Source organism: Colias philodice, chromosome 29 (assembly GCF_061535455.1).
Source record: "Colias philodice isolate Cphi_HAF_F1 chromosome 29, ilColPhil1 Martin Lab GWU primary, whole genome shotgun sequence".
Lineage (NCBI taxonomy): Eukaryota > Metazoa > Arthropoda > Insecta > Lepidoptera > Pieridae > Colias > Colias philodice.
The window spans coordinates 6460954-6487781 of NC_143114.1; the positions used below are offsets into that span (position 1 = coordinate 6460954).

At 40.0% G+C, this 26828-nt stretch overlaps 1 protein-coding gene across 1 annotated transcript in view; it reads right to left on the reverse strand.

The window, feature by feature from the left end:
- Brr2 (U5 small nuclear ribonucleoprotein l(3)72Ab) overlaps window positions 1-26828 on the reverse strand; it is a 55039-nt gene that overhangs the window by 10951 nt on the left and 17260 nt on the right. The window contains exons 21-34 of the mRNA XM_089712696.1: window positions 26228-26363; window positions 22875-23106; window positions 22122-22299; window positions 21402-21508; window positions 20622-20846; window positions 19550-19731; window positions 17160-17340; window positions 14795-15022; window positions 13847-13947; window positions 12943-13073; window positions 11731-11870; window positions 9357-9593; window positions 7561-7742; window positions 4048-4219 (exon numbers count right to left, since the gene is read on the reverse strand). Of these exons, the coding sequence (XP_089568822.1) occupies window positions 4048-4219; window positions 7561-7742; window positions 9357-9593; window positions 11731-11870; window positions 12943-13073; window positions 13847-13947; window positions 14795-15022; window positions 17160-17340; window positions 19550-19731; window positions 20622-20846; window positions 21402-21508; window positions 22122-22299; window positions 22875-23106; window positions 26228-26363 (2432 nt within the window). The remainder of the gene's footprint in view (window positions 1-4047; window positions 4220-7560; window positions 7743-9356; window positions 9594-11730; window positions 11871-12942; window positions 13074-13846; window positions 13948-14794; window positions 15023-17159; window positions 17341-19549; window positions 19732-20621; window positions 20847-21401; window positions 21509-22121; window positions 22300-22874; window positions 23107-26227; window positions 26364-26828) is intronic.

A 26828-nucleotide genomic window follows, 5' to 3' on the forward strand; every position in this document is an offset into this window, starting at 1 on the left:
AATTCTTAGGTCACGAAGTGAGCGTAGATGGAATTAAACCGCTCAAAGATAAAGTCGAAGCCATAGTTAATTTTCCTAAACCCGTTACAGTATCGGATTTAAGACGATTTTTAGGAATGATTAATTTTTATAGACCACATTTACCTCATTTAGCGTCACATCAATGCGAACTTAATAAATATTTAGTGAATTCTAAGAAAAATGATAAATCGAAAATTATTTGGAACAATGTTAGTGAAAATGCTTTTGTGCAATGTAAGATAGGTTTACAGAATGCCGTCACATTGTCACATCCCCTTTTAGATGTTCCCTTAGCCTTAATGACCGACGCTTCCAATACCTGTATGGGTGCGGTATTGCAACAGCGAGTAAAAGGTAAGTGGATACCCCTAGGATATTTTTCCAAAAAATTTTCGCCTACCGAGCAAAAGTATTCTACTTATGATAGGGAGTTGCTAGCGATTTTTCAAGCTATAAAATATTTCAGGAAATTGTTTGAAGGCCGTCCTTTAACTATATATACAGATCATAAGCCTTTATGTCATGCATTTTCTAAAATAGGTAATGACAGTAAAGAAACGCCTAGAAGGACGCGACAATTACTTTTTATAAGTGAATTTACGGTCGACATACAGCATATTAGCGGTAAAGATAATATTGTAGCCGATACTTTATCGCGCGTAGAAACAATTGTTTGCCCGACTGTACTCGACTTCAGCGAACTTGCTGACTCGCAAGCGAAAGACGAGTACTTGATTAATATGACACGAAGTGGGCATAGCGATAATAATGTAAAGTTTAAGAAAATGTATTTACCGACTTGTAAAAAAGGAGTATATTGCGAAGTTTCAAATAATATTATTAGACCTTATTTAACAGAATATTTTAGAAAAATTGCTTTCGATAGTGTTCACAATTTAAGTCATCCCGGTATACGTACGACTCGGAAGATGGTCACTAAACAATTTTTTTGGCCTAGTATGAATAAAGATATAGGGAAATGGACCAAAGCGTGTGTATCATGTCAAAGGGCGAAGATTTCGCGTCACGTTGTTTCAGATATAGGAAAATTCCCGGAAGTTTCGCGATTCGAGCATATCCATGTGGATTTAGTTGGTCCATTGCCGACATCTCCACAGGGATTTAGATATTTATTAACAATTATAGATAGATGTACGCGTTGGCCTGAAGCATTTCCCGTTAAAGAAATTACTGCAGACGTCGTTGCTAAGCATATTTATGAAGGATGGATAGTTAGATATGGTTGTCCCGTCCGTATTACTAGTGATCAAGGACGTCAGTTTGAGTCGAGTCTATTTTTAAAATTAATGTCATTTTTGGGTATTCATAAAATTCGTACTACGCCTTACCATCCACAAAGTAATGGCGCGGTGGAAAGATGGCATAGGTCGTTGAAGGCAGCCCTTATGGCGAGACTGCTTAGTAGTAATAAAACGTGGATAGACGAATTACCCACTGTTATGTTAGGGTTGAGAGCTGCAATACGAACTGATAGTAATGTTAGTGCCGCAGAATTGGCCTTCGGTAAAACTTTACGTTTGCCTGGCGAGTTCTACGATAGTTCTACAAATGACTGTGACGTAAACGATCCTTATAGTTTGGTAGAAAAAATCCGTGAAACTATATCTCAGTATCGCCCGACGAGAGATAAGACGAACGCAAAGAAAATATTCGTTTATTCCGATTTACAAAGTTGTAGTCACGTTTTTGTTAGAGACGATGCAGTTCACAGGTCTCTAAAACCGCCTTATGATGGTCCTTATCTAGTGTTAGAACGTAGTTCTAAAGTTTTTAAAATACAATTTCCGGATAGAGTCGCACGCATTTCCATTGACAGGTTAAAGCCAGCCTTTATTATAAAAGATAATGTTGATGTGGAAAATAATATTGTTCCACATAACACTTCTTTATCGAAGTCGGTTCAGCATGCGCCACCCATAAGCGTAACTAGGAGCGGTCGCGTAATACGACGACCCGTGCGATTCGCGATATAGAACTTTCACACAGTATTTAGCTATTGTCTTCAGTATTATGTGTATTGTAATTAAATTTATTATACTTGTATGTTATATACATTTTTTTTTTAGAATGTAAGTTTATATTCGTTTACATGTAGCTTTTGCGTTTTATACAAATTTTTATATTAATTATTTAACATATACAACGTTTTAAAGTAACTTAATTTGTTTTTATCGTTTCATATTGTTAATCATTTCATTTTATGTTTTACGTAAATATGATTAACATTACATTGCATTGTGCATATTTTACATTTTTGTGTGTCTATTGCGAAAGAATGAAGTAATGCGATAGTTTTGTTTTTGCGCATTGAAGATGCCTATTTAGTATTTCCTGTTTTTGTACTAGATTAGTAAGTTATATCGGATTACATAGGTAATAATATGGTCACTCATTTAACATTTTTATTAAACTTTATTTATGCAAGTATTTAATCACATTCATTTATTAATCAGCTCGCAGTGGGGACAGTTCTATCTTAGCAATTAGTTTATATAATATTTGTTTTTTGTAACAACATGGGTAACTACGCAACAAAAGAGAAAACTGGAGGAGTTGCAAACGTGCAAATAGAATCCAGGAGTATAGACGATCACGTCAACACCATGGTCATCGTAATGATCATATTGGCTGTGATCGTTACGGTCATAGTTCTATTGGGCCTGCGTGGTTTTTGCCATCGCCGGATTAGGAGTTGGCTTCGTCGCGAGGTGGATAAGGCCAACCAAGGACGAGCGTCCGCGACGCTAGGGCAAGTGACCCAGCCAGCGCCGCCCACTGCGGGATACGTGTAAAATAAATAATATCGAAGTTATAACGTAAGGATAAAAATTCATGTAGTGACTAGTGAGTGTGTGACCATATCGTAATCTATCTACGTAATCCGATCAATTTTAATTAGGCTAAGCCGTTTAGATGTTATATCTTTTAATGATGTAGAATTAAGAAATATTACGATTTCATATGTGTATTCAGTATTGCATTGTTATCTCATTTGTATTTTACGGTAATTTCTGTGTTTGTCTTTGTATTTTTTGGAGTGTATATTTTTTTTTTGAAAAAGGGGGGGAATAATGTAGGGAAACACATATGCAATTCGCTGACCGAGCTTTTGTATATGTGTGCGTCCACATTGTTTCCCCGACGCTTTCTACATTTTATTAGAATTATTATTTAGTAGTGCTTAACGGCTAGTTCTAACAACACATATATTGTGAAGAGTAATAAAGTGATTAAAGGAAAAGCATTATTATTTGGGCAACCTTGGGGGCAGCAGCACTACTCAACATTGGTGACCCCGACGTGATAATAATAATATAGGGATAATAATAATAATGTAGGGAAACACATATGCAATTCGCTGACCGAGCTTTTGTATATGTGTGCGTCCACATTGTTTCCCCGACGCTTTCTACATTTTATTAGAATTATTATTTAGTAGTGCTTAACGGCTAGTTCTAACAACACATATATTGTGAAGAGTAATAAAGTGATTAAAGGAAAAGCATTATTATTTGGGCAACCTTGGGGGCAGCAGCACTACTCAACACCCCCCATAAAATAATTTTTGAAATTTTTAGAGGCTAGCGATAAAATACAGTACTATGCTTGAAGAACACTAAACCATATTTTTTGCCATTTTTATGATTTTCAAGGCACTAACGCTTGGTGAACTTCTTGATACCTTCTTGTATTTTTTGTAATTTTTAGCTGACTTGTAAAAAGTAATTTATTAATTTTTTATTTATTTATTTTTAATAAGGTGCACACCACAGCTGACAATTTTGCCTCGTTATACACAAATTTAATTACATGTTGCGGTGAAATGCCAACCAATTAATTGTATGCACACAGCATAGTTGAGGGAAAATTTTTTATTAAAAATTACATTATTTAGCAAAATTCATAGATTAAGTAAAATAATTTCCTAAAATACATGTCATAAAATGGTATCAATACCGTTCCAAAGTCTTTCTTTCTAGTTATTTTTTCCTATTAATATCTCACCTCAAGCGGCAAACAGTCGTTCAGTAATTTCGTAAAGAAGCTCTTATGATGCGCCGCACACATTAGTACTGCGACTGAGTGATCGTCTTCCAATGGCCGACATGCACGTCCTAACATTTGCAGTATTGTTGTTATGGGGTACTGCTCGTAACAATGCAGTTTGCCGTTGTAGCTGTGGATTTAAATTTTTATAATTTTAATATTTATATCAACCTAATATTCAACTAATTTTCCTTAAAAAAATATTAATTATATTTTTAAAAGGTTATAATTATATTATTAGTTGAATATTGGGTTGATAGTCATTGGAAATTGTAATCTATAGTCATCAATATTATAAAGTTGAAGAGTTTGTTTGTTTGAACGCGCTAGGCTCAAGAATTACTGGTCCGATTTGATAAAGTGTAGTGAAGTGTAGTGTAGTGTAGTGTAGTGTATTGTAGTGTAGTGAAGTGCAGTTAAGTGTAGTGCAGTGTAGTGTAGTGTGTCCCCACTCACACGTGCGTGTCGGCCACTATGACGGTGTGCGCGTGCGCGGCGAACGCGTACGCGAGCTCCGCGGCGACGACGCACAGTGTAGTGTAGTGTAGTGCAGTGTAGTGTAGTGTGTCCCCACTCACACGTGCGTGTCGGCCACTATGACGGTGTGCGCGTGCGCGGCGAACGCGTACGCGAGCTCCGCGGCGACGACGCACAGTGTAGTGTAGTGTAGTGCAGTGTAGTGTAGTGTGTCCCCACTCACACGTGCGTGTCGGCCACTATGACGGTGTGCGCGTGCGCGGCGAACGCGTACGCGAGCTCCGCGGCGACGACGCACAGTGTAGTGTAGTGTAGTGCAGTGTAGTGTAGTGTGTCCCCACTCACACGTGCGTGTCGGCCACTATGACGGTGTGCGCGTGCGCGGCGAACGCGTACGCGAGCTCCGCGGCGACGACGCACAGTGTAGTGTAGTGTAGTGCAGTGTAGTGTAGTGTGTCCCCACTCACACGTGCGTGTCGGCCACTATGACGGTGTGCGCGTGCGCGGCGAACGCGTACGCGAGCTCCGCGGCGACGACGCACAGTGTAGTGTAGTGTAGTGTGTCCCCACTCACACGTGCGTGTCGGCCACTATGACGGTGTGCGCGTGCGCGGCGAACGCGTACGCGAGCTCCGCGGCGACGACGCACAGTGTAGTGTAGTGTAGTGCAGTGTAGTGTAGTGTGTCCCCACTCACACGTGCGTGTCGGCCACTATGACGGTGTGCGCGTGCGCGGCGAACGCGTACGCGAGCTCCGCGGCGACGACGCACAGTGTAGTGTAGTGTAGTGCAGTGTAGTGTAGTGTGTCCCCACTCACACGTGCGTGTCGGCCACTATGACGGTGTGCGCGTGCGCGGCGAACGCGTACGCGAGCTCCGCGGCGACGACGCACAGTGTAGTGTAGTGTGTCCCCACTCACACGTGCGTGTCGGCCACTATGACGGTGTGCGCGTGCGCGGCGAACGCGTACGCGAGCTCCGCGGCGACGACGCACAGTGTAGTGTAGTGTAGTGCAGTGTAGTGTAGTGTGTCCCCACTCACACGTGCGTGTCGGCCACTATGACGGTGTGCGCGTGCGCGGCGAACGCGTACGCGAGCTCCGCGGCGACGACGCACAGTGTAGTGTAGTGTAGTGCAGTGTAGTGTAGTGTGTCCCCACTCACACGTGCGTGTCGGCCACTATGACGGTGTGCGCGTGCGCGGCGAACGCGTACGCGAGCTCCGCGGCGACGACGCACAGTGTAGTGTAGTGTAGTGCAGTGTAGTGTAGTGTGTCCCCACTCACACGTGCGTGTCGGCCACTATGACGGTGTGCGCGTGCGCGGCGAACGCGTACGCGAGCTCCGCGGCGACGACGCACAGTGTAGTGTAGTGTAGTGCAGTGTAGTGTAGTGTGTCCCCACTCACACGTGCGTGTCGGCCACTATGACGGTGTGCGCGTGCGCGGCGAACGCGTACGCGAGCTCCGCGGCGACGACGCACAGTGTAGTGTAGTGTAGTGCAGTGTAGTGTAGTGTGTCCCCACTCACACGTGCGTGTCGGCCACTATGACGGTGTGCGCGTGCGCGGCGAACGCGTACGCGAGCTCCGCGGCGACGACGCACAGTGTAGTGTAGTGTAGTGCAGTGTAGTGTAGTGTGTCCCCACTCACACGTGCGTGTCGGCCACTATGACGGTGTGCGCGTGCGCGGCGAACGCGTACGCGAGCTCCGCGGCGACGACGCACAGTGTAGTGTAGTGTAGTGCAGTGTAGTGTAGTGTGTCCCCACTCACACGTGCGTGTCGGCCACTATGACGGTGTGCGCGTGCGCGGCGAACGCGTACGCGAGCTCCGCGGCGACGACGCACAGTGTAGTGTAGTGTAGTGCAGTGTAGTGTAGTGTGTCCCCACTCACACGTGCGTGTCGGCCACTATGACGGTGTGCGCGTGCGCGGCGAACGCGTACGCGAGCTCCGCGGCGACGACGCACAGTGTAGTGTAGTGTAGTGCAGTGTAGTGTAGTGTGTCCCCACTCACACGTGCGTGTCGGCCACTATGACGGTGTGCGCGTGCGCGGCGAACGCGTACGCGAGCTCCGCGGCGACGACGCACAGTGTAGTGTAGTGTAGTGCAGTGTAGTGTAGTGTGTCCCCACTCACACGTGCGTGTCGGCCACTATGACGGTGTGCGCGTGCGCGGCGAACGCGTACGCGAGCTCCGCGGCGACGACGCACAGTGTAGTGTAGTGTAGTGCAGTGTAGTGTAGTGTGTCCCCACTCACACGTGCGTGTCGGCCACTATGACGGTGTGCGCGTGCGCGGCGAACGCGTACGCGAGCTCCGCGGCGACGACGCACAGTGTAGTGTAGTGTAGTGCAGTGTAGTGTAGTGTGTCCCCACTCACACGTGCGTGTCGGCCACTATGACGGTGTGCGCGTGCGCGGCGAACGCGTACGCGAGCTCCGCGGCGACGACGCACAGTGTAGTGTAGTGTAGTGCAGTGTAGTGTAGTGTGTCCCCACTCACACGTGCGTGTCGGCCACTATGACGGTGTGCGCGTGCGCGGCGAACGCGTACGCGAGCTCCGCGGCGACGACGCACAGTGTAGTGTAGTGTAGTGCAGTGTAGTGTAGTGTGTCCCCACTCACACGTGCGTGTCGGCCACTATGACGGTGTGCGCGTGCGCGGCGAACGCGTACGCGAGCTCCGCGGCGACGACGCACAGTGTAGTGTAGTGTAGTGCAGTGTAGTGTAGTGTGTCCCCACTCACACGTGCGTGTCGGCCACTATGACGGTGTGCGCGTGCGCGGCGAACGCGTACGCGAGCTCCGCGGCGACGACGCACAGTGTAGTGTAGTGTAGTGCAGTGTAGTGTAGTGTGTCCCCACTCACACGTGCGTGTCGGCCACTATGACGGTGTGCGCGTGCGCGGCGAACGCGTACGCGAGCTCCGCGGCGACGACGCACAGTGTAGTGTAGTGTAGTGCAGTGTAGTGTAGTGTGTCCCCACTCACACGTGCGTGTCGGCCACTATGACGGTGTGCGCGTGCGCGGCGAACGCGTACGCGAGCTCCGCGGCGACGACGCACAGCTGCAGCGCGCCGCACTCGAGCAGCTGCTGCACCACGCGCCGGTCGCTCTGCTCCACGCCCTCGTGTAGGTACGCCACGCCCGCGGATACCGTCTCTTTGAGCATCTGGTGGGGATAAGGGCGTGTCAGTGTAGTTAGAAACGAGCAGATTTTGTTTTATTAAGCTATTGCATAGCTTCTATCGCGGGCCTTGAGCGCGGGGACCGAATCCAGAAATTTAGTAACGAAAAACCTCACGCTCCCCACTCCGCCGGCGCGGAAGTGTGGCTTGAAGGCATAGCATGCAATATCTTACCGCGGCAGCCCCCGAGTGCCACACGTCTTTTTTTTTATTTAGTTCCGCTTTATTCCAATCGAAGGGACTACTAGTACTAGATGAATAATTTTTTCCTTTTTTTTGCATGCTTTTTTTTCTCTGTTTTTCAAACGAGCAGAATAGAATATGAGGGGATTATAAGATACTATGATACAAGGGGCAAGGGAAATATAGTCTCTCTGAGCATCTGGTGGGGATAAGGGCGTGTCAGTGAAGCTAGTTGTGGAACGAATAGAATAGAATGAGGGAATAATAAGATACTAGGATATAAAGCAAGGGGCAAGGGGATATGGTCTCTTTGAGCATCTGGTATAAGGGATAAGGGCGTGTTAGTGAAGCTAGAAGCAAACGGAATAGGATGTAAGGGGATAATAAGATACAAGGATAATGACGTTTCAAAAGTGCTTCTCGAATAAGTCTAATTGAATAAATAATGTTTGAGTTTGATATAATGCAATGGGCACTAGCGGATATGGTCTCGTTGAACATCTGGTGGGGATAAGGGCGTGTGAGTGTAGTTAGAAACGAGCAGAATAGAATATGAGGGGATTATAAGATAGATATGGTATCTTTAAGCATCTGGTGGGGATAAGGGCGTGTCAGTAATGCAAGTTGTGGAATAAGGTAACGAGGGATAGATTTTTAGAGAAAAAAAATATTTTGATCCAACTAATTTGCAAAATCCATACTAATATTATAAATGCGAAAGTAACTCTGTCTGTCTGTTACTCAATCACGCCTAAAGTACTGAACCAATTTTCATGAAATTTGGTATGGAGATATTTTGATACCCGAGAAAGGACATAGTCTACTTTTTATCCCGGGAAAATGAAGCAATCCCCGAAATCCCACGGGAACGGGAACTATGCGGGTTTTTTTTTTACTGCGCGGGCGAAGCCGCGGGCGGAAAGCTAGTAACAATATAAAAACAACAACAATAGCAAATATCTGTTTAAGGGCAAAATTGAATACACATTATGTTCAAAGCTGCTGTGAACGTGTTGCTGGCAAGCCTACGGATTGCAGAGTCAACTCTAACACACGTTGAAAATTAGAATGTGAAAAAAACGCAAGGAACGGCTGTACCAAATTTGGCCCGACGTACAAGAACTGACCAGTCGTCCTACTAATTCAGCCAACGCTATCAAACATGAGTACACGAGATAGAGCTCACCTTATCGTGAATCTTGGCCAAGAATGGCTGTACCGAATCTGGTCACTCAACCTGCCGCAGCCAATACTAACAAACATTAGTTAATAAGCGATAAAGAGATAGACAGCTCACCTTATCATAAATCTTCGCCAAGAAGGGCTGTACCAAATCTGGTCGCTTTGACATGCAGCTGCAGCCAATACTAACAAACATGAGTTAACAAGCGATTATAGAGAAAAAACAAACTCACTTTATCATGAATCTTCGCCAAGAACGGCTGTACCAAATCTGGCCTTGCATGCAGGAACCTGCCCGGTCTTCCAGCCGCTGCAGCCAAAGCCAACAAATCAGCTGCCAATAATCGTGAATGTCTTCGTGAAGGCACGAACACGACCGCGGGTTTGGTTCCCGCGTGACGCAATATCGCGTTGTAGATCGGTTTCGTCATAGCGGCTAGCCGGGATGGCGCGTGGGATATATTGAAGCCCTGGAAAATAAAATGAGATTAATTATTTGATATCAAAATAATAAAAAAATTGTGTGCGTGTACTAGTGTACACACGTAAGAAGTAAAACTTCTTTATGGCCTTATTTTTCAAAAAATTATTTACTATATGCAACTTTACAGAAATACGTCGAATCACGCGTGGTAGGCATAAGAAAAAGATGGCGCGTAAAAATGTTACACTAAATTTTTTTCCAACCCCGACAAAGAAGTTTTACTTCAAAAAAAGAGTTGATTTTCTCACATTGGTTATATTAAATAAGTACACATTTCCATTACATATAAAAAGTGATGTAGGTTGGATTTCATGGTATTTAAAATATTCTGACTGACGGATTGGCTCAGTTCGTTGACCCTGCCTTCCAAGCCACAGCAGGCCTCCGTCACTCGCTCAAGGTCGCGCTATAAGTGCCTACCGCACAGTAGGTCGGTACCGACCCAAGCGGCAGTTGGTTGGCACACGCGAGACTGCGCACCCGCGTCACGTTTCCCGCGCTCGCTACCAAGATGCCCGGTTATTGCGATGTGGACGGGTGTCGGAGTTCAAGAGTGAATAACAAGGAACGCAGTAACAAAGAAACTCACAAACCTACCAGGCTACTTTTTATCCAGGAGACACATATAGCGGGTCCACGCGGGTGAAACCGAAGGAAACAACTACTATCAATAAGATTTCATTTTTTTTATTGTATAATGTAACAAATATAATTACTTAACAATAAAAAATTAAGTGTTTCAGCAACTCTGTGTTTAATTTACGCGCTCGGTACAACCCTAAAGTTTTCGTTTGATGACGCAATCACGCCGGCGTGCGCGGGAAACTCGCTTCTCGTTGCGTGTTCGTAGAGTACATTTCTTACTGCAGCCGAGTTGCGGCGCATTTTGTAGGTAAATATAGCGTAGGTATTTTAGCTTTTGTATGGGAGTGATGTATCTGTTACGAAGTAACTATTCTCTAATCTGTGGCCACAGTTCGTGTTTGTTTTACTTTTCAAATATAAATGTAGTATGTGAAAAAACTTCATCTATACTATAATATTATTAAGAACATTATAAAGCTGACAAGTTTGTGTGTTTGAACGCGCTAATCTCGGAAACTACTAATCAGATTTGAAAAAGTCTTTCGTTGTTAGATAGCCCATTTATCGAGGAAGGCTAGGCTATATATCATCTCGCTAAGACCAACAGGAGCGGAGCACTGCGGGTAAAACCGCGGAGCACAGCTAGTCCAAAATGCACCTGTATATGCAACTCCAGAGGCAGCGGTCTCACACTGGGCCACTAGTATAGTGTATACTATACTCTACTCTTCTCTACAAAATTACAAGTACAAAATTATCGTTTTGACAGTCACACTGTAGAGAGTGCAAATGTGTGTGTTAACGCTTTATGGTTGGCACATTTGTGACCAGCGTAAAGAAATTCGCGTTTTTCTGATGAAATACATCCGTAAACAGCATTATAACAGCATATCTAACCATTTTCTACGAAAAACGAGAAGTGACGATAATCACAAATCCAAATAATAAAATTACTTTAAGTCAATTTGATTAATATTGTCAATCTTCGTTGCGTATCGTCCTTGCAGAAAAATGCGGACCATTTATAGCGTGATCGCGCGGGGTGAGGTAAGTTTAATTTTAGCGGGAGCGGAGAGTGACCGTTCTGTAGCGTTTAGCTACTATTATGTATCCTGTGACTCTACACTAGCACACACCTGTATAAATTAATATTTTTGGTTTTATGGCATTCAAATGCTTTATAAATATACATTTATAAAGAATAGAAAAAATTCGATCACGACCTTTTTTGTTGAATTTATATTTAAATTAAATATAAATTCAACAAAAAAGGTCGTGTCGTAAGTATCGTTACAATATTTTATTCACTGAAAAGTGCTTCATATTGGTTGAAATGGTTGTTAATCATCTCAATAGATGGCGCGCGGTGTGTCCCTTCAGACACATAAAACTGAAAGAATAGAATAAATTCGATTGCTCTGGCGGGTCACGAGTGGCTGAGTTGGTCAGGCATCCGCCCCGGAATGGTGCGAAAGGATGCGGGTTCGAGTCCCGCTGAGTGATCGAATTTTTTCTATTCTTTATAAATTTATACACACCTGTATATGCAACTCCAGAGGCAGCGGTCTCACACTGGGGTGGAAGTTGAAGGTAGCATTGGCGTTACATCCCAACCACTGGGCCACGTCTCTTGCGTCAGCAAGTGGAAGGGATAGAGCCACTATGCGGATGCTACGACCTGGTAAATAATAAAAAAATATTTTATTCCCGATGTTGATAAAATCAATCCTGGATAGAGTTATGTTTCGCTATTAAAAATAATTTTATTTATCCCATTGCAATAATTCTAACAATCTATATACATTTATAATTACGTAATTATAACTTAACTAGCTTCCGCCCGCGGCTTCGCCCGCGTGGTGTTTTGATAAAAGGTAGCCTATGTTCTTTCTCAGGGTCTGAAGATTGTCTGTGCCAAATTTCATCAAAATCGGTTGAGAGGTTGAAGCGGGAAAGCGTAACAGACAGACAGACAGAGTTACTTTCGCATTTATTATATTAAGTAGGGATTGCTCACTATTAATTTAGGGCGTAAATAAAAAGTTGCATTGTAGACGGGTTTGGAGAATGCTTATGGTCGGAGGAAGTATACTACACTTTACTACGAACAAATTTAAAATAATTTGGAAAATCCAAAAGTGCACGCCTCATAATTTTTTTTAATAAATATTTATTAATTATTATTTTTGTTTATTTAATAACAATTAAACCACATCGAATCAGACCCTGAAAAATGAAAGGGTTCTATTCCTGAGCATACTCAAGCGTAAGAGAAAAAAAAAGACTCGATTAGTAAAGTATTTCGGTCGCTATCGTGTTAACAAGAAAAAGGATCCGCACATACAGACACACGGACGTCCAAGACAGAACTTTTTTAAACTGTTTTTTAACTAGTTTAAATAACAAAAATGACATCAAAAATATCATGAACGTTAAAAATAGTGTTTTTTCTTAATATGTGTGTGTATGTATTATCTTACAAGTGCAATGTATGATACATAAAGACATTTTAAGTTTGAAAAATCAGATGTTTTGCGCGAAGTGACAGTAGTACCCACCTCAACGCTTCGCTTATGAGGCGTGCAATAAAGTTTAATTATAATTCCAATCTGTATTTTTTTTTTCTTGTAAGAAGTTTTATTTCATTCAAGTCAATAAATAGTATACCACGAATTACACAAATAAAACAAAACGAAAGAGAAGAAAGAGAGAAAAGAATTTCTTCTTTCTTTCAAAAGAAGTAAACTCACCAATCTGCGAAGCGATATATCTCATCCTAGAGCATACAACCTCTAGCACCGGGCCCTCCTCGCCGCCGAGCAGTTGTAGCGCATCCACTATGAGGAGGGATACGCTTTGCACTGATTTGCGCACTTTCCAACTGCGGAGGAAAATAAGTTTTCCATTTGATATTTAGTTGTATAGCATACAAATGCTATACAGTGTGGAAATTTTCGATGGACCCTGGAGGGAAAGTATTTGAAATACCGAAAAAAGCATATTTAGCTAAAAGAAAACATTCCTTTATTTTTAAAAAGAAATAGAAACTGCATCCAAAGATTTTCGAAAATTCACTTGCATGAACCGGGAAAAGAACGAACAAAAAATTACAATATTATTTTATTCTTCAAGTCGAATATTTACTTTCGATAAAATTAGCTTACTTCAGTATTTCAAATACTTTCCCTCCAGGGTCCATCGAAAATTTCCACACTGTATCATAATAAGAATGTCATAAGCGCTGAAACCCTTTATCTAAAACAAAAATTTAAAACTTATAACAATTACTTGAAAAAAATAATGGTATCAAATATCATGTTACCTGAGTAAGAATTATCACATGCCTTTAAAATTACCCTGAACAGAGGATATAGGAGGCAACAAAAACAAAGAATACAGAACTTTTCCTTAATTCCTTTTCCAGAGGTCGTGGGTTCGATTCCCACCCGGGACAAATAATTGTGTGATGAACATAGATGTTTGCTCTGTGTCTGGATGTTAATTATCTATATAAGTATTTATTTAAATATATATGTATGTTTATCAGCCATCTGGTTTCCATAACACAAGGGAAAGCTTAGTATGGGATCAGATCGTGTGTGAAAATTGTCCTGAAATATATTTTTTTTTTATATGAAATAATTAATATCTCACCGTCTAGACAGCACATCCCATTTATCAGCTGTCGTAATAATAATCTGCCCTTTGTTCAGCAGTTTGTGGTCTGTCGCCGTTTCGCCTGTTAACTGTACCACCTAAAACAAAAAATAATATTTAATCACAGATAATAAAGGGAATCAATTTTTATTAAAACATTATTAATAAACAGACACAAATCTTGTTGTCAAAATAATTTCATGAAACTATCTTCACAAAAAAAAAGAAAAACACAATGTAATAAATTGAATTTTAGCATATCTTTATTTTGACGCGTCTCTTGGCAGCAGTAGGTGCACCGCGTGTGGGACCGTGACATAATAACACCCGTGTGAAATTTATATTCATACTTTTTTTTGAAGTGAAACTTCTTTATCGGGGTTGGAAAAAAATTTTGTGTAACATTTTTTCGTTACGCGTGACATTTTTCCGTTACGCGCCATTTTTTTCTCATCCCTACCACGCGTGATTCGACGTATTTCTGTAAAGTTGCATATAGTAAATTATTTTTTTAAAAATAAGGTCATAAAGAAGTTTCACTTCTTACGTGTGTACACTTATAGTACACGCACACATTTATTTATTTTGTTTTGAAGTCCCATGTCCCCTAGTGGGGTAAGGGGCAGATGCATTATTCATAAATCTATTTCACTGATCGATTTTATTTAGGGACAAGTAGGTGATCAGCCTTCTGTGTCCTATACCAGACCGAGACATTATTTTTCTTCGTCTCCACCGGGAATCGAACCCAGGACCAATCGGTACTACGCTCGCGCGTCAACCACTGTACCAAGGAGGCGGTTCTAACAAACTTAGCCCCTGCAAAATGTACCTACCAAATTTCCTGGAAAAACTACCGAATTTCTTGGAATAATCTACCAAAACCTACCAAATCTTGAAAATCTACCAAAACCTACCAAATTACTTGCAAAATTTGCAAATTACCTTCAGACCGAACCTGGCGGCGAGCCGATGGTACCAGTCCGCGTACACAATGTCGGCGAGCGCGTCCCGCGGCAGCAGGTACACCGCGCGTGGAGCAGCGCCCGCTGCTGCACTGGAGCAGCTCGACAGCAGCCGGAGCAGCGCCAGCTCCGCTATCACTGACTTGCCGGAGCCGGCTGGCGCTCCGACGAACACGTTCTCGTCCGAATTGTATACCGCGTTGAAGACCTGGCGAGCAAAATAATTATTTGAAAAATAAATCTAAAAATAAAACCGGCCAAGTGCGTGTTGGACCGCACATAAAGTAGGGTTCCGTAGTCATGTTTTGCCACTGCGCTGTTCACCATAAGATACCAAAAACAATTTTAATTTCGAGTTTCCGCCGCGCGCCACTTTATTAACGTGAGTGATTTGAAGTTTATAGGCCCAAGACTTTAGAAATTACCGTGTTAAGAGCCCATTATACTGAAAGTTTAGGCATTTTAGGCACTGCGAGACGGCTCGCGCCCGCGTTGCGCAGGAGCCGGCGCGGCATGAACTCCGGTGACCTATGAAGGCGGGCGAATACGCCACAGTATAAATAAATCAGTAGTTCGATTTTATTTGCTATCGTAGGAATGTATTTGATAAATAAATTTACTACTTATCCTATACCATTAAACGAGCAATATTTGCATTTTTATATATTTGTTTGTATATATACAGTGTGGAAGTTTTCGATGTGCCCTGAATGGAAAGTACTTGAAATACAGGGATAGCAAATTTTTCTGAAAGGTAACATTCCTTTTTCAAATTTTACTTTATTATTCAAATCGATAGAAACAATATAAAAGATAATTTATTGTTAATTTCTCGTAAAAATATTTGCTCTTAGAAATAAAAATATCATGGAATCTAACATTTTTATTGTAGAATCAACATCATCTCAACATAAAGAACGCTTCTGGTTTATTGGTCTATTTTATACATACATTTAAAGTTTAAAATTAAACTCTCGTTCTGGATACATTAATTTATTTTCTTCTGAAAATATTGGTAATAATAATTAAAAGTAAAACAAATAAAAAAGGCAAAATAATATGTAATTGAATATAAGTATGTAATAAGTATGTTAGTGTATTCAACCAACTTAAAAAAGTGTGACTATTTTACAACAAGGTAATTTTTAAAACATTTTACAAGGTAATTTTTTTAAATCACTACATAGTATAAAACAAAGTCGGTTTCACTGTCCCTATGTCTCTATGTCCCTTTGTACGCTTAAATCTTTGAAACTACGCAACGGATTTTATAGTTCTTTCGATTCCCGGTCGAAGAAAATGAATTTTTGAAAATCTTTGAATGCAGTTCTATTTCTTTTTAAAAATAAAGGAAATTTGCTATCTCCAGTATTTCTAGTACTTTCACCCAGGGCCCATCGAAAATTTCCACACTGTATTTACAAACAAATATATTAATATGCAAATATTGCTCGTTTAATAGAATAAGAAGTTAATTTATATTTACAACAATAATCCTAGGATAACAAACAAAATCAAACTACTGATTTATTTATACCGTGACGTGCTCGCCGTTTTACTCGCCGCTCGGTTCTAATACGCGAGCGGCGACTACAACGTGGTCGGGAGCAAAACTAGCACAGGTCCTCCTTCGATGACGTCCGGCTGGACTCTGGCGGCACTGACGTGGTGCGCGCGAGTCGCATTTTACGTATTATATTTTATATAGAAAAAAATAAGGGCTAAATTATAAATCTATCCAAAAATTTCCCTGTAAAACCTGATTAGTAAATGAAATGTAAAATTTTCATAAACATAGCGTTCCCCTAATTCTCATAAAACTGATTATGCTTTCAAAATCGATGTTACTTCTGATTTTTTTTTGATCGAGTTAAATGTTTAATATTGTGTTTTTATCCAAAAAAGTCACTAGATCAAACGTTTATCTGTGCTATATATTTTTTTAGGATTTTAAATATGATGATTTATATCCAAAAACCATGATTTAGAAACATACATTTTGAACAAGGGCCCCTTAACGAGTTTGGCGGGCTATATCTCGCAAATGGTAAAGCTGATAAAAAAGTGTTGTATGGAAACTCTGCCTCATTTATATTGACCTTTTCAACGATACCACACAAGGGGGTGCGGGTTTTTTTGAAAATGCAATATAGCCTATGTTGCTCAGTGAAGATGCAGCTTTCTAATGGTGAAAGAATTTTTGAAATCGGTCCAGTAGTTTATGCGTGAAAACCATACATACATACATAATTATAAACCTTTCCCCTTTATAATATTAGTATAGAAGTATACTAATTACCGGGTAAAACCGCGGGGCACAGCTAGTCTCCTATATTAAAACCCACCTGAGTCTGCACCGGGTTGAACTGCGGGAAGCTGTCAGCGTACAGCTCCTCGTACTTGCTGTTTCTCAGCGCTGATATCGGCAACGGTTGCAAGTCGAGCAGTTCCGTGGGCGGTAGGTTCTTCTCCGGTAAGATGAGGTGTCGGAACGACACGGGCAACTGGGTTTCTGCTGCTATCCACCTGGATATGACGAAAGAATGTCTTAAAATGAATACATGTGGATAGCGCGTTCAATTTAACGATAAAATTATATTTTAAAAGTAAATCAATTGATGAACTTAATTAATTATTTTAATAATAATCAAATGGATAAAAGTATTAATAATCATTTAATTATCAAATAATAATAATATATCATGTCATATTCAAAATAACGATCAAAACAACACAAATAACACCTGCGCTGACGCACACAGTCACACCGCTCGAATAGTAGTTTTGATCGTCCTATAAATAACGATCGTCTGCAATGGGGAATATTCATGTTTTTCTTTTTTGTCTTAAATTAATAGTTTACTATTTTATAACGTAGAAAAAATATTAATGGGCTTCAAAATACTCTAGATATTTTTAAAAATGAAATTTAAAACTTTTAAAAAATTTAAGCAGTTCAAACGCTGCCATTTGCGCGCGCTTTGCGTGACGTCACATGACACGTCCAGTGGGTGTTCACCTTAGTGTTTACTGTGGAGTGATGATACAATGTCTTGTCAGATGACGTCACATTTCGTTCGACCAGTGGTGGCGCGTTTTGGAAGTTTGAATTTCACTCCCTATTTTGCTCTTTTTGAATATTATTTTAGAGGTAAATATAATTAAATATAATTTTATAAGTAAATAAATAAAATCCTTTTCATTATAATATTACGATAATAAGTATTCGAGAAAAAAATATTTTAGGCCATTTAAAATTTTATGCATAAGTATACCCTATTGCGGAGCATTCTTGTACAGACTTTGGTTGAGTGAAAATGTCCAAGTTATACCTGTATTTATTACGAAATACAACCACGCTCTATAGTAGAGCCATTTTAATAGGCAACATTTGACAGTTCAACAAAATTCAACAACGTAACCTAGTAACGACGACATAGAATAACATGATATTTCGTTTTGTTGTAACTGCACATTTGCTTAACTTTTTTCAATTACGATTACATATTTATAATAATAATGACCGATGCAACTAATTTTAGGATTTGATTTTACTGATAAACCATTCTAAACATAATAAACATTTTCTTATTTAAAGAACTGACGTCGCTACAATTTTGTGTCAATAAACCTTTTTTCTTTTTAAATACCAGAGACGTTACTCTAAAAATCGAAATCTGACACCTAGAATCGAATGCATTGATTACTTGGGAATAAAAATCATCATAAATTATTGACATGTGTTTCAAGTTCGATTGACAAATGTTTCAAGTCCGTATCGATTAATTCGCTTTAATCGATGTTTTTAAGCAGGTTACCACCCTATGAAGATAAAATTGATAGACGTCAAATGTTGCCTATTAAATTGGCTCAACTATAACATATATAATTTATAAAATGAATACGAATTTAATGAACATGGTGCGACTACATATCTTCATGTGTCAACTGTATATTGTCACGTAGGAAGATTAAGCACACGTTTCACCAATAAGTTAAGATTGCAGCAGGCACGAAGTGTCATGGTATATAAGCCATGTTGTACCTTTTTTTTGTGTTCGTTGTGCTCGTCGCGGCAGTACTTCTCTTTTAGTGTCATAGTGTATAGTGTCAGTGTAAGTGTAAGTGCACACTCACCGATCGGACACGACCCTCAGGTAGTACTGCGGCGGCAGCGGCTCGAACACCGGCACGAACAGCTTCACGTGGTGCTCGTCGCGGCAGTACTTCTCTTTTAGTGTCATAGTGTATAGTGTCAGTGTAAGTGTAAGTGCACACTCACCGATCGGACACGACCCTCAGGTAGTACTGCGGCGGCAGCGGCTCGAACACCGGCACGAACAGCTTCACGTGGTGCTCGTCGCGGCAGTACTTCTCTTTTAGTGTCATAGTGTATAGTGTCAGTGTAAGTGTAAGTGTAAGTGCACACTCACCGATCGGACACGACCCTCAGGAAGTACTGCGGCGGCAGCGGCTCGAACACCGGCACGAACAGCTTCACGTGGTGCTCGTCGCGGCAGTACTTCTCTTTTAGTGTCATAGTGTATAGTGTCAGTGTAAGTGTAAGTGTAAGTGCACACTCACCGATCGGACACGACCCTCAGGAAGTACTGCGGCGGCAGCGGCTCGAACACCGGCACGAACAGCTTCACGTGGTGCTCGTCGCGGCAGTACTTCTCTTTTAGTGTCATAGTGTATAGTGTCAGTGTAAGTGTAAGTGTAAGTGCACACTCACCGATCGGACACAACCCTCAGGAAGTACTGCGGCGGCAGCGGCTCGAACACCGGCACGAACAGCTTCACGTGGTGCTCGTCGCGGCAGTACTTCTCTTTTAGCAGGAAATATTCGTGATGGAGTATCACTTCGGAGTCCACGTCTTCTACAAGGATCCAGAACGCTTCCGATTGGCCGTGGATCTGGGGGAATACAATTATACCATTTATTTTTAGTGACGCTTCGATGCTCCCCGAAATAAATCCTTGTTATTAAGCTATTGCATAGCTTCTAACGCAGGCCTTGAGCGCGGGGACCGAATCAAGAAATTCCGTAACGAAAAAACCTCACGCTCCCCACGGGGACGGGCGCGGAGGTGTGGCTTGAAGGCATAGCATGCAATAGCTTTACCGCGGCAGTCCCCGAGTGCCACACGTCTTTTTTGATTTTGAATATTATTTTAATGAGAACAATGTCGATAATAGTTTAACAATGAAAAATCCGCTGCACTGCGCTTTGCCATATCGGCGCCGGCCCTATATCTTAAAAAAAAATAGTAGCATATAGGGTCAATGATCATGGTAGTAAGTAAGTGGTTTGGCTGCAAAAACAATCTAGTGTTATCATCAACAATTTCTTGATTTTTGAGCGATATTTCGTGTGACGCGAATGACGTCGCTTTTATATTATAAAACATTAAATGGGACACACATTTTTTGTATTTGTTTAATTTTTGTAACATTATACACCAGTTGTAACTAGCCTAGCGTGACATAAAATATTTTCCGTTTCGTTTATCTCTTTTTAGTACAAACATATATTATACTAGCGGTCCGCCCCGGCTTCGCCCGTGGTACCTACATGTTTAAACTATCCTATCTCTCAAGTTGGATCGAACTGCACATGTTGTGCCATTGAGGACAAACATTGTGACACGAGATTTATATATATTAAGATTGTATTTATTGAAGAAGTATATAATATTTTGCATATTTATGCTTCGGGAACTGCTGCCCGTACCGTGCGTCATCTTGCCAGTTGCCTAGCAACCGTCCCCCACCACAAACACGGTTGCCTAGCAACCTCCACCCACCTTCTCATCCCACTGGAAGTCCGGCGTGATGGTCAGCTCCACCCTTAAGGTAGATCTGGTGATCGGCTGAATATGGGTTGCCAGCTCTAACTTCGGGAACTGATGTACATATTTGTGCATCATTTTGCCAAGTTTTGGCGCTCGGACCAGTTCGCCGATCTCATTCGGCCCGAGTTCGTACAGTTTCTCCCACGGGAAGTTCTTCTTTTCGAGCTTTTTTATCACCTGAAACAAAGAAAATAATATGTAAAGATAGTATTACTAGCTTTCCGCCCGCGGCTTCGCCCGCGTTTTCACAGAAAACCCCGCATAGTTCTCTTTCCCGTGGGATTTCCGGGATAAAACCTATCCTATCTCTCAAGTTGGATCGAACTGCACATGGTGTGCGAATTTTATTATAAACGGTTAAGTGGTTTAGGAGTCCATAGAGGACAAACGTTGTGACACGAGATTTATATATATTAAGATTATAATTCTTAAGATTTCAAAAATTATATTGAAAAACGAAGTCATTACTCCTTCCCCTCTCTTAACGTTTTTATTTACACATAAGACTTAATTCAATAAGCTAAAAAATTTGTATAAAACAATATCGAACTAAATTTTATCACATCTGAGATATTAATAATTTATTTATACAAAGTGTCATAGATAAAACCGACACATATATAAACGTAAGACAATAAAAACACATTAATATAGAAAAACCAGAAATATTAACTGAATCAAAAACAATAACGTCATAATATTATTAAAAGTTAAAACTAGAAATTTCTTCACCTCCTCCGGCATTTTCCTAAACTGTCTGAGCGGCGACATTGACTGCCACATGCGGCGGTCCACCATTTTGCAGAGAGCGAGTGTTTTGTCAACTAACTGGGCCCAACCTGTGAGTGAAAATGTAGAAAATTTAATTCAGCAATTATACATTCATCTAGTAATATTGTTTTCTTTTTTTCCGACTTTGAAAAAAAAATACATAATTAAAAACACGACTATCTGCATGACAATATTATAAACCTTTGAAATATATGTTTAATTTAATCGGTAAACGTGTATGTTTTTTAACCGACTTCAAAAAAAGGAGGAGGTTATCAATTCGGCCGGTATGTTTTTTTTTTTTTTTTTATGTATGTACACCGATTACTCCGAGGTTTCTGAACCGATTTACGTGATTCTTTTTTTGTTCGATGCGGGATGGTGTCGAATTGGTCCCATAAAAATTTTATTCTGATAGGTCCAGTAGTTTTTATTTTATGAGCATTTTTGTCTGTATATTTGTAAATGTTGCAAGTGCAAGTTTGAAGTCGGTTGTTTTTAACGCAGTTATCACTTGTTAGTAAAATAAAAAATAATCTTAGCCAATCATTCTCCTGGCACTCACTTGCAAATTCATGTCGAATATTTACCAACACGAACACCACAATGAAAACACAAAACAACCCTATTGATCAGTCCCCTGCCCCCACTAGGTCACCAAATCATTCCCCTGCCACTCACCTCTATGCAGCACAATCTCGAATATAGCCCGCAGCAATCTACAAGCAGATTGTGTGACATACACCATGTCGGCCATTAACGCGAAACCTTCAAGTTTCAACTGCGATATATACGCTTGTAACAGCACGTTAATTTTGGCAGATGGCTCTTCTATGCTCTCTTTTATGGGTATTGGTACCTGGGGAATGATAAATTCATTTTAATAATCATGTTTAGACAATTTATGTTTGTTGCTGTTTTTTGTTTAGAGAATTTCTTAGAAAGAATACAGATTAGTAATAAAAATAGCAGTTTATAAGGCTAACATTCAATAATATGTACAAAATTTATTTAGAAATTGTAAATTGCAGATGTTTTTTTACACAATTTACATTATTTAAATCAAATCTTAAAATTACTCGTATCGGTCATTACTACCATAAATATGTAATCGTAATTGAAAAAAGTGAAGCAAATGTGCAGAAATAATACATTATTTTTTGCTGTCGTTACTAGGTTACATTGTTGAATTTTGTTGCACTGTCAAACATTAAAATGACTATCTCAATATATATAAATCTCGTGTCACAATGTTTGTCCTCAATGGACTCCTAAACCACTTAACCGATTATAATAAAATTCGCACACCATGTGCAGTTCGATCCAACTTGAGAGATAGGATAGTTTAAACATGCAGGTACCACGGGCGAAGCCGGGGCGGACCGCTAGTACTTTAGTATAGAGAAGCATCAGTCCCCTGGCCACCAAACTTACCCTTTCCATCAACTTATGCAGTTCCAATTTCTCTTCATCCCGCACAGTGATATTCTTAAACTCAGCCGACAGCGAGAAAACACGGAACAGTTCTATTTCGCCCAGGGTCGGTTTCAACAGTTGCCCGTAGTTCTGCATTGTTTCATATGTACAATAGAAGTGTGAGGCTATACGACCCAGTTCGGTAGGTTGGAAGTGGCCCGATTTGCGTTCGTATTTTATTAGTCCGGCCCTGGAAAAAGAGAGCAAGAATGTATAAATATTTATCAATTTTATTTTATTAAACAAAAAAACGAACACTTGGCACGAACCAGTTTTTGAATAAAAAAAGAATCAAAAAAATCGTATTAGCTATAGCGTGATAATGCATTTTTTCTAAATGTACACAAAAGGGGAAACCCAATTCCTCAAAAAATTAAGTTAATATAATCAATAATTAATTTTCTTTACACATATTTTTTTAAGACGATACACAAAAAAAAATCCACTGCTTGGCGGGCGGAGTCTAATAGCTCGCTATCGCGAACGCGGGTGTGCGCGAAGTCATTCTTGCAAACTCGCCGCGCTGCCGCTGGCCGACTCGGGACAAACATGTATGGAGTCGTCATACAGTTATAATATTGTTATACATATATTTAATTGTTGATTTATTGGTTTTATTTTCTTGCTTATAAACACAAAATTATCTTCTTTTTAACAACTACTTAGACATTATTAATAATTATTAATTATTATTATTTCGTAATGTTTACTTTATTACAAAATAATACAGGTTATAAATAATCTTTAAAATAACAAAAAATATTGTTACTCTGAAAAAATGAAATGGTACCTAATTACGCGGACTACTGAATTGATTTAGATAGAATTTGATGCTGACGTAGATATTACATCATACCCAGAAATGAAAGGTACTATTTCTGAAAGAAGTTATAAACCCTAATTCTTCTCAGTCAAAGTCAAGAGTGGAAGATATCGCTAATACAGTAAAACTGATGCGAAACTTTGGATGTTAATTTGTATATTTTTTTGTTAGTTGTTACTTAATCACGTCAAGACTACATTACCAATTTTGATAAAATATAGCTAATTGCCTGGATTTACACATAGGATACTTTTTATCCGAACTGAACACTTCTGTGGGATAAAACAGGATTCACGATATAACCTAATTCCACGCGGGCAAAGCCGCGGTCGGATGATATTTTTTTAAATAAAAAAATTGTTTAAAAAAAACACAAAATATATCGACGCATGTATTTATTTTTTGCACTCTATTATAATTGTAATTATTCATTACAAATAATCAAAATAAAATAGCCAGAACAAAGTTAGGCCCTGGTAGGATAGGTAGGCAGGTACAGCAATGTGAGACGAACACTGGCTTATTTATACCAATAATAATGTATTATAAACATTAAATTAAGTTTACTTTCTAACAACAAAAATACATAATATTAGCTAATGTGAAAACTAATCAACCAATCATCCCACAACAATGAAATGTTCACACAAACATTCATCCAAATCGGTTCATGTGATTAGGAGGAGTGACTGAAGCGCCATCCTCCGGGCCCAATTGTGTTTCCAGATCACCCAGGAACTCAATTTAATAAACTTACACAAAATTTTTCGAAATGAAAACTCACATTACTATGTAAATATGAATATAAACCGGTTTTAGTACTAAGCAATTTCCCGCACAGGTGTAGTAAGTATAAATGAAATAAATATCAACATCAAATTCTTTATACAACATACTTAATATCTACCACCTACTAAGAAATTCTTGAAATTTTTTCGTATTTTTTAAAAATATAATACTACTCCAACGAGCTCCTGTTCCATAATTCCATATTACGTCCACCATACTTCCACTAAGTTCACCATGATTTTTTATTTCTTTGCATTTTGTTGCTTTTTGCTAAAAATGGAATCATGCGATAAAACCAGTAGAGCGTTGATAACATACATTTTTGACTGAATAAAGGTACTTACGAAGGAGTGGGTTCACATTGTGAACAATCAGTGGGTTTATTTTCCATCTGGATTCCGGATTTCTGAAAAGATTATTTACGCTATAAATGAAAAAAATCTTACACATTCGTTATGTACTTAAAACAGGGGTACATATCAAACATCGTCTATAATACAATTATCATCAAATTTAAAATAAAACCAACTTACTTCTTTAATTTGTTCCAATTGTAAGCATTCTTTTTCCTCCAACCGTTATGTTTCTTCTTCTTATTTTCTTTATTGTCCCCATTTGTCTCATTTTGTCTTATCGTGTTGTCACCCTTTTTTACGATTGCGCAAGCGACACAAGTTCCCCGTGTGACGGCCGTAGCGGGAATGACTCGTGCAGCGATCGGGGTAGGAAGGTACAGGGCGGCTCTCGCTATATTGGCTGGTCAGGCGCTTATTTCAAGTATTTCTTGTTTATTTCAAAACCATCGCATATTTCAAAATTCTAACACGGTAGACGTATAGGTTGTATATTTTATAGTTAATATCCAAAAAGTCGTAACTTTACATTTGTTATTTTGAAGATGCCAGAGATTAAAAAAAAATAACAATAAGAACTTTGTATTTTTTTTCTATCGAGAAAATATCATGGAATCATGTTTCTAAAACGGTAGACGTATTGTGTTACTATTGAACTTTCATGTCAAGAATTTTCATCACGACAACTTTAATAATATAAAAATTACGAAGGTTTAAAAAGGGCCGTAAATGTTAGAAAAATTAATTCATCACCTTAAGTGAAACATCTTTAAGTGCGTTGAGAGTAAAATTTCAGTCGCGTCATGCCAATACCGTCACGTCATGGAGTAAGGCGACGATTTTGGTATCTTTTTGCAATTTTTGTTTCCTTTAAATTTTTTTGCAACTGAACAGACCATAGAATTTTTATTCAGAGGATAAATTAAATAATCGAGTTATATTAAATCCATACTAATATTATAAATGCGAAAGTAACTCTGTCTGTCTGTCTGTTACTCAATCACGCCTAAACTACTGAACCAATTTTCATGAAATTTGGTATAGAGATATTTTGATACCCAAGAAAGGACATAGGATAGGTTTTATCCCGGAAATCCCTCGGGCACGGGAACTATGCGGGTTTTTCTTTGACTGCGCGGGCGATGCCGCGTGTGGAAAGCTAGTATCATATAACTGCAAAAACAACAACAATACGCGGGCAGACTGAAAAACAACGCAGTTCGCAGCGGTGTTAGCCCACAGCATGGCTGAGTCTGTTCCGATTGCCTAATATGTGTTTACTTTTTAAGTTAAGATTAGTTTTTGTTGGCAATAAAGCTTTTTTTCTTTCTTTCAATAATACTCACTTGTCCAACAAACTAGCGGCCGTGTGCACTAAATCGGCTCTGTGCAACTCTAACAAGTTGTCATCTTGCATCTTCTCAGCGGGGATCCCGTAGAGCGCGGGCTGTCGCAGCATCCGTATATATAGGTATGTGTAGCCTGTAGGAATTTATAGTTATAATACAATAACCTAATAAATTATATACTAAAACCATCCCCTTGAATCACTCCATATATAAAAAAAAGACGGGTTGCACTGGGGGAGTGCCGGCAGAAGTGAAAACTTGATTATTAACGTTGAGCATGTTTGATATCCATCCGTCTCACGCTTTTTCGATCAGGTCACGTGTCCTGACGCGAGTTTAAGATTTTATACCCATTACAGAAAAAGTGCTCAACGCCGCTAAAGAAGTTTTCACTTCAAAAAATAAAATCCGTTGCGTAGTTTTAAAGATTAAAGCATACAAAGGGACATACGGACAGAGAAAGCGACTTTGTTTTATACTATGTAGTGAAAAATAGAACTAATTTGTTAAAGGTAGAAAAAAGCGATGCGCTTATTATCAAGTACACTTAAAGGAATATAAAGAAAATATTCGCAAAATTATGGGAGAGCAAAATTTC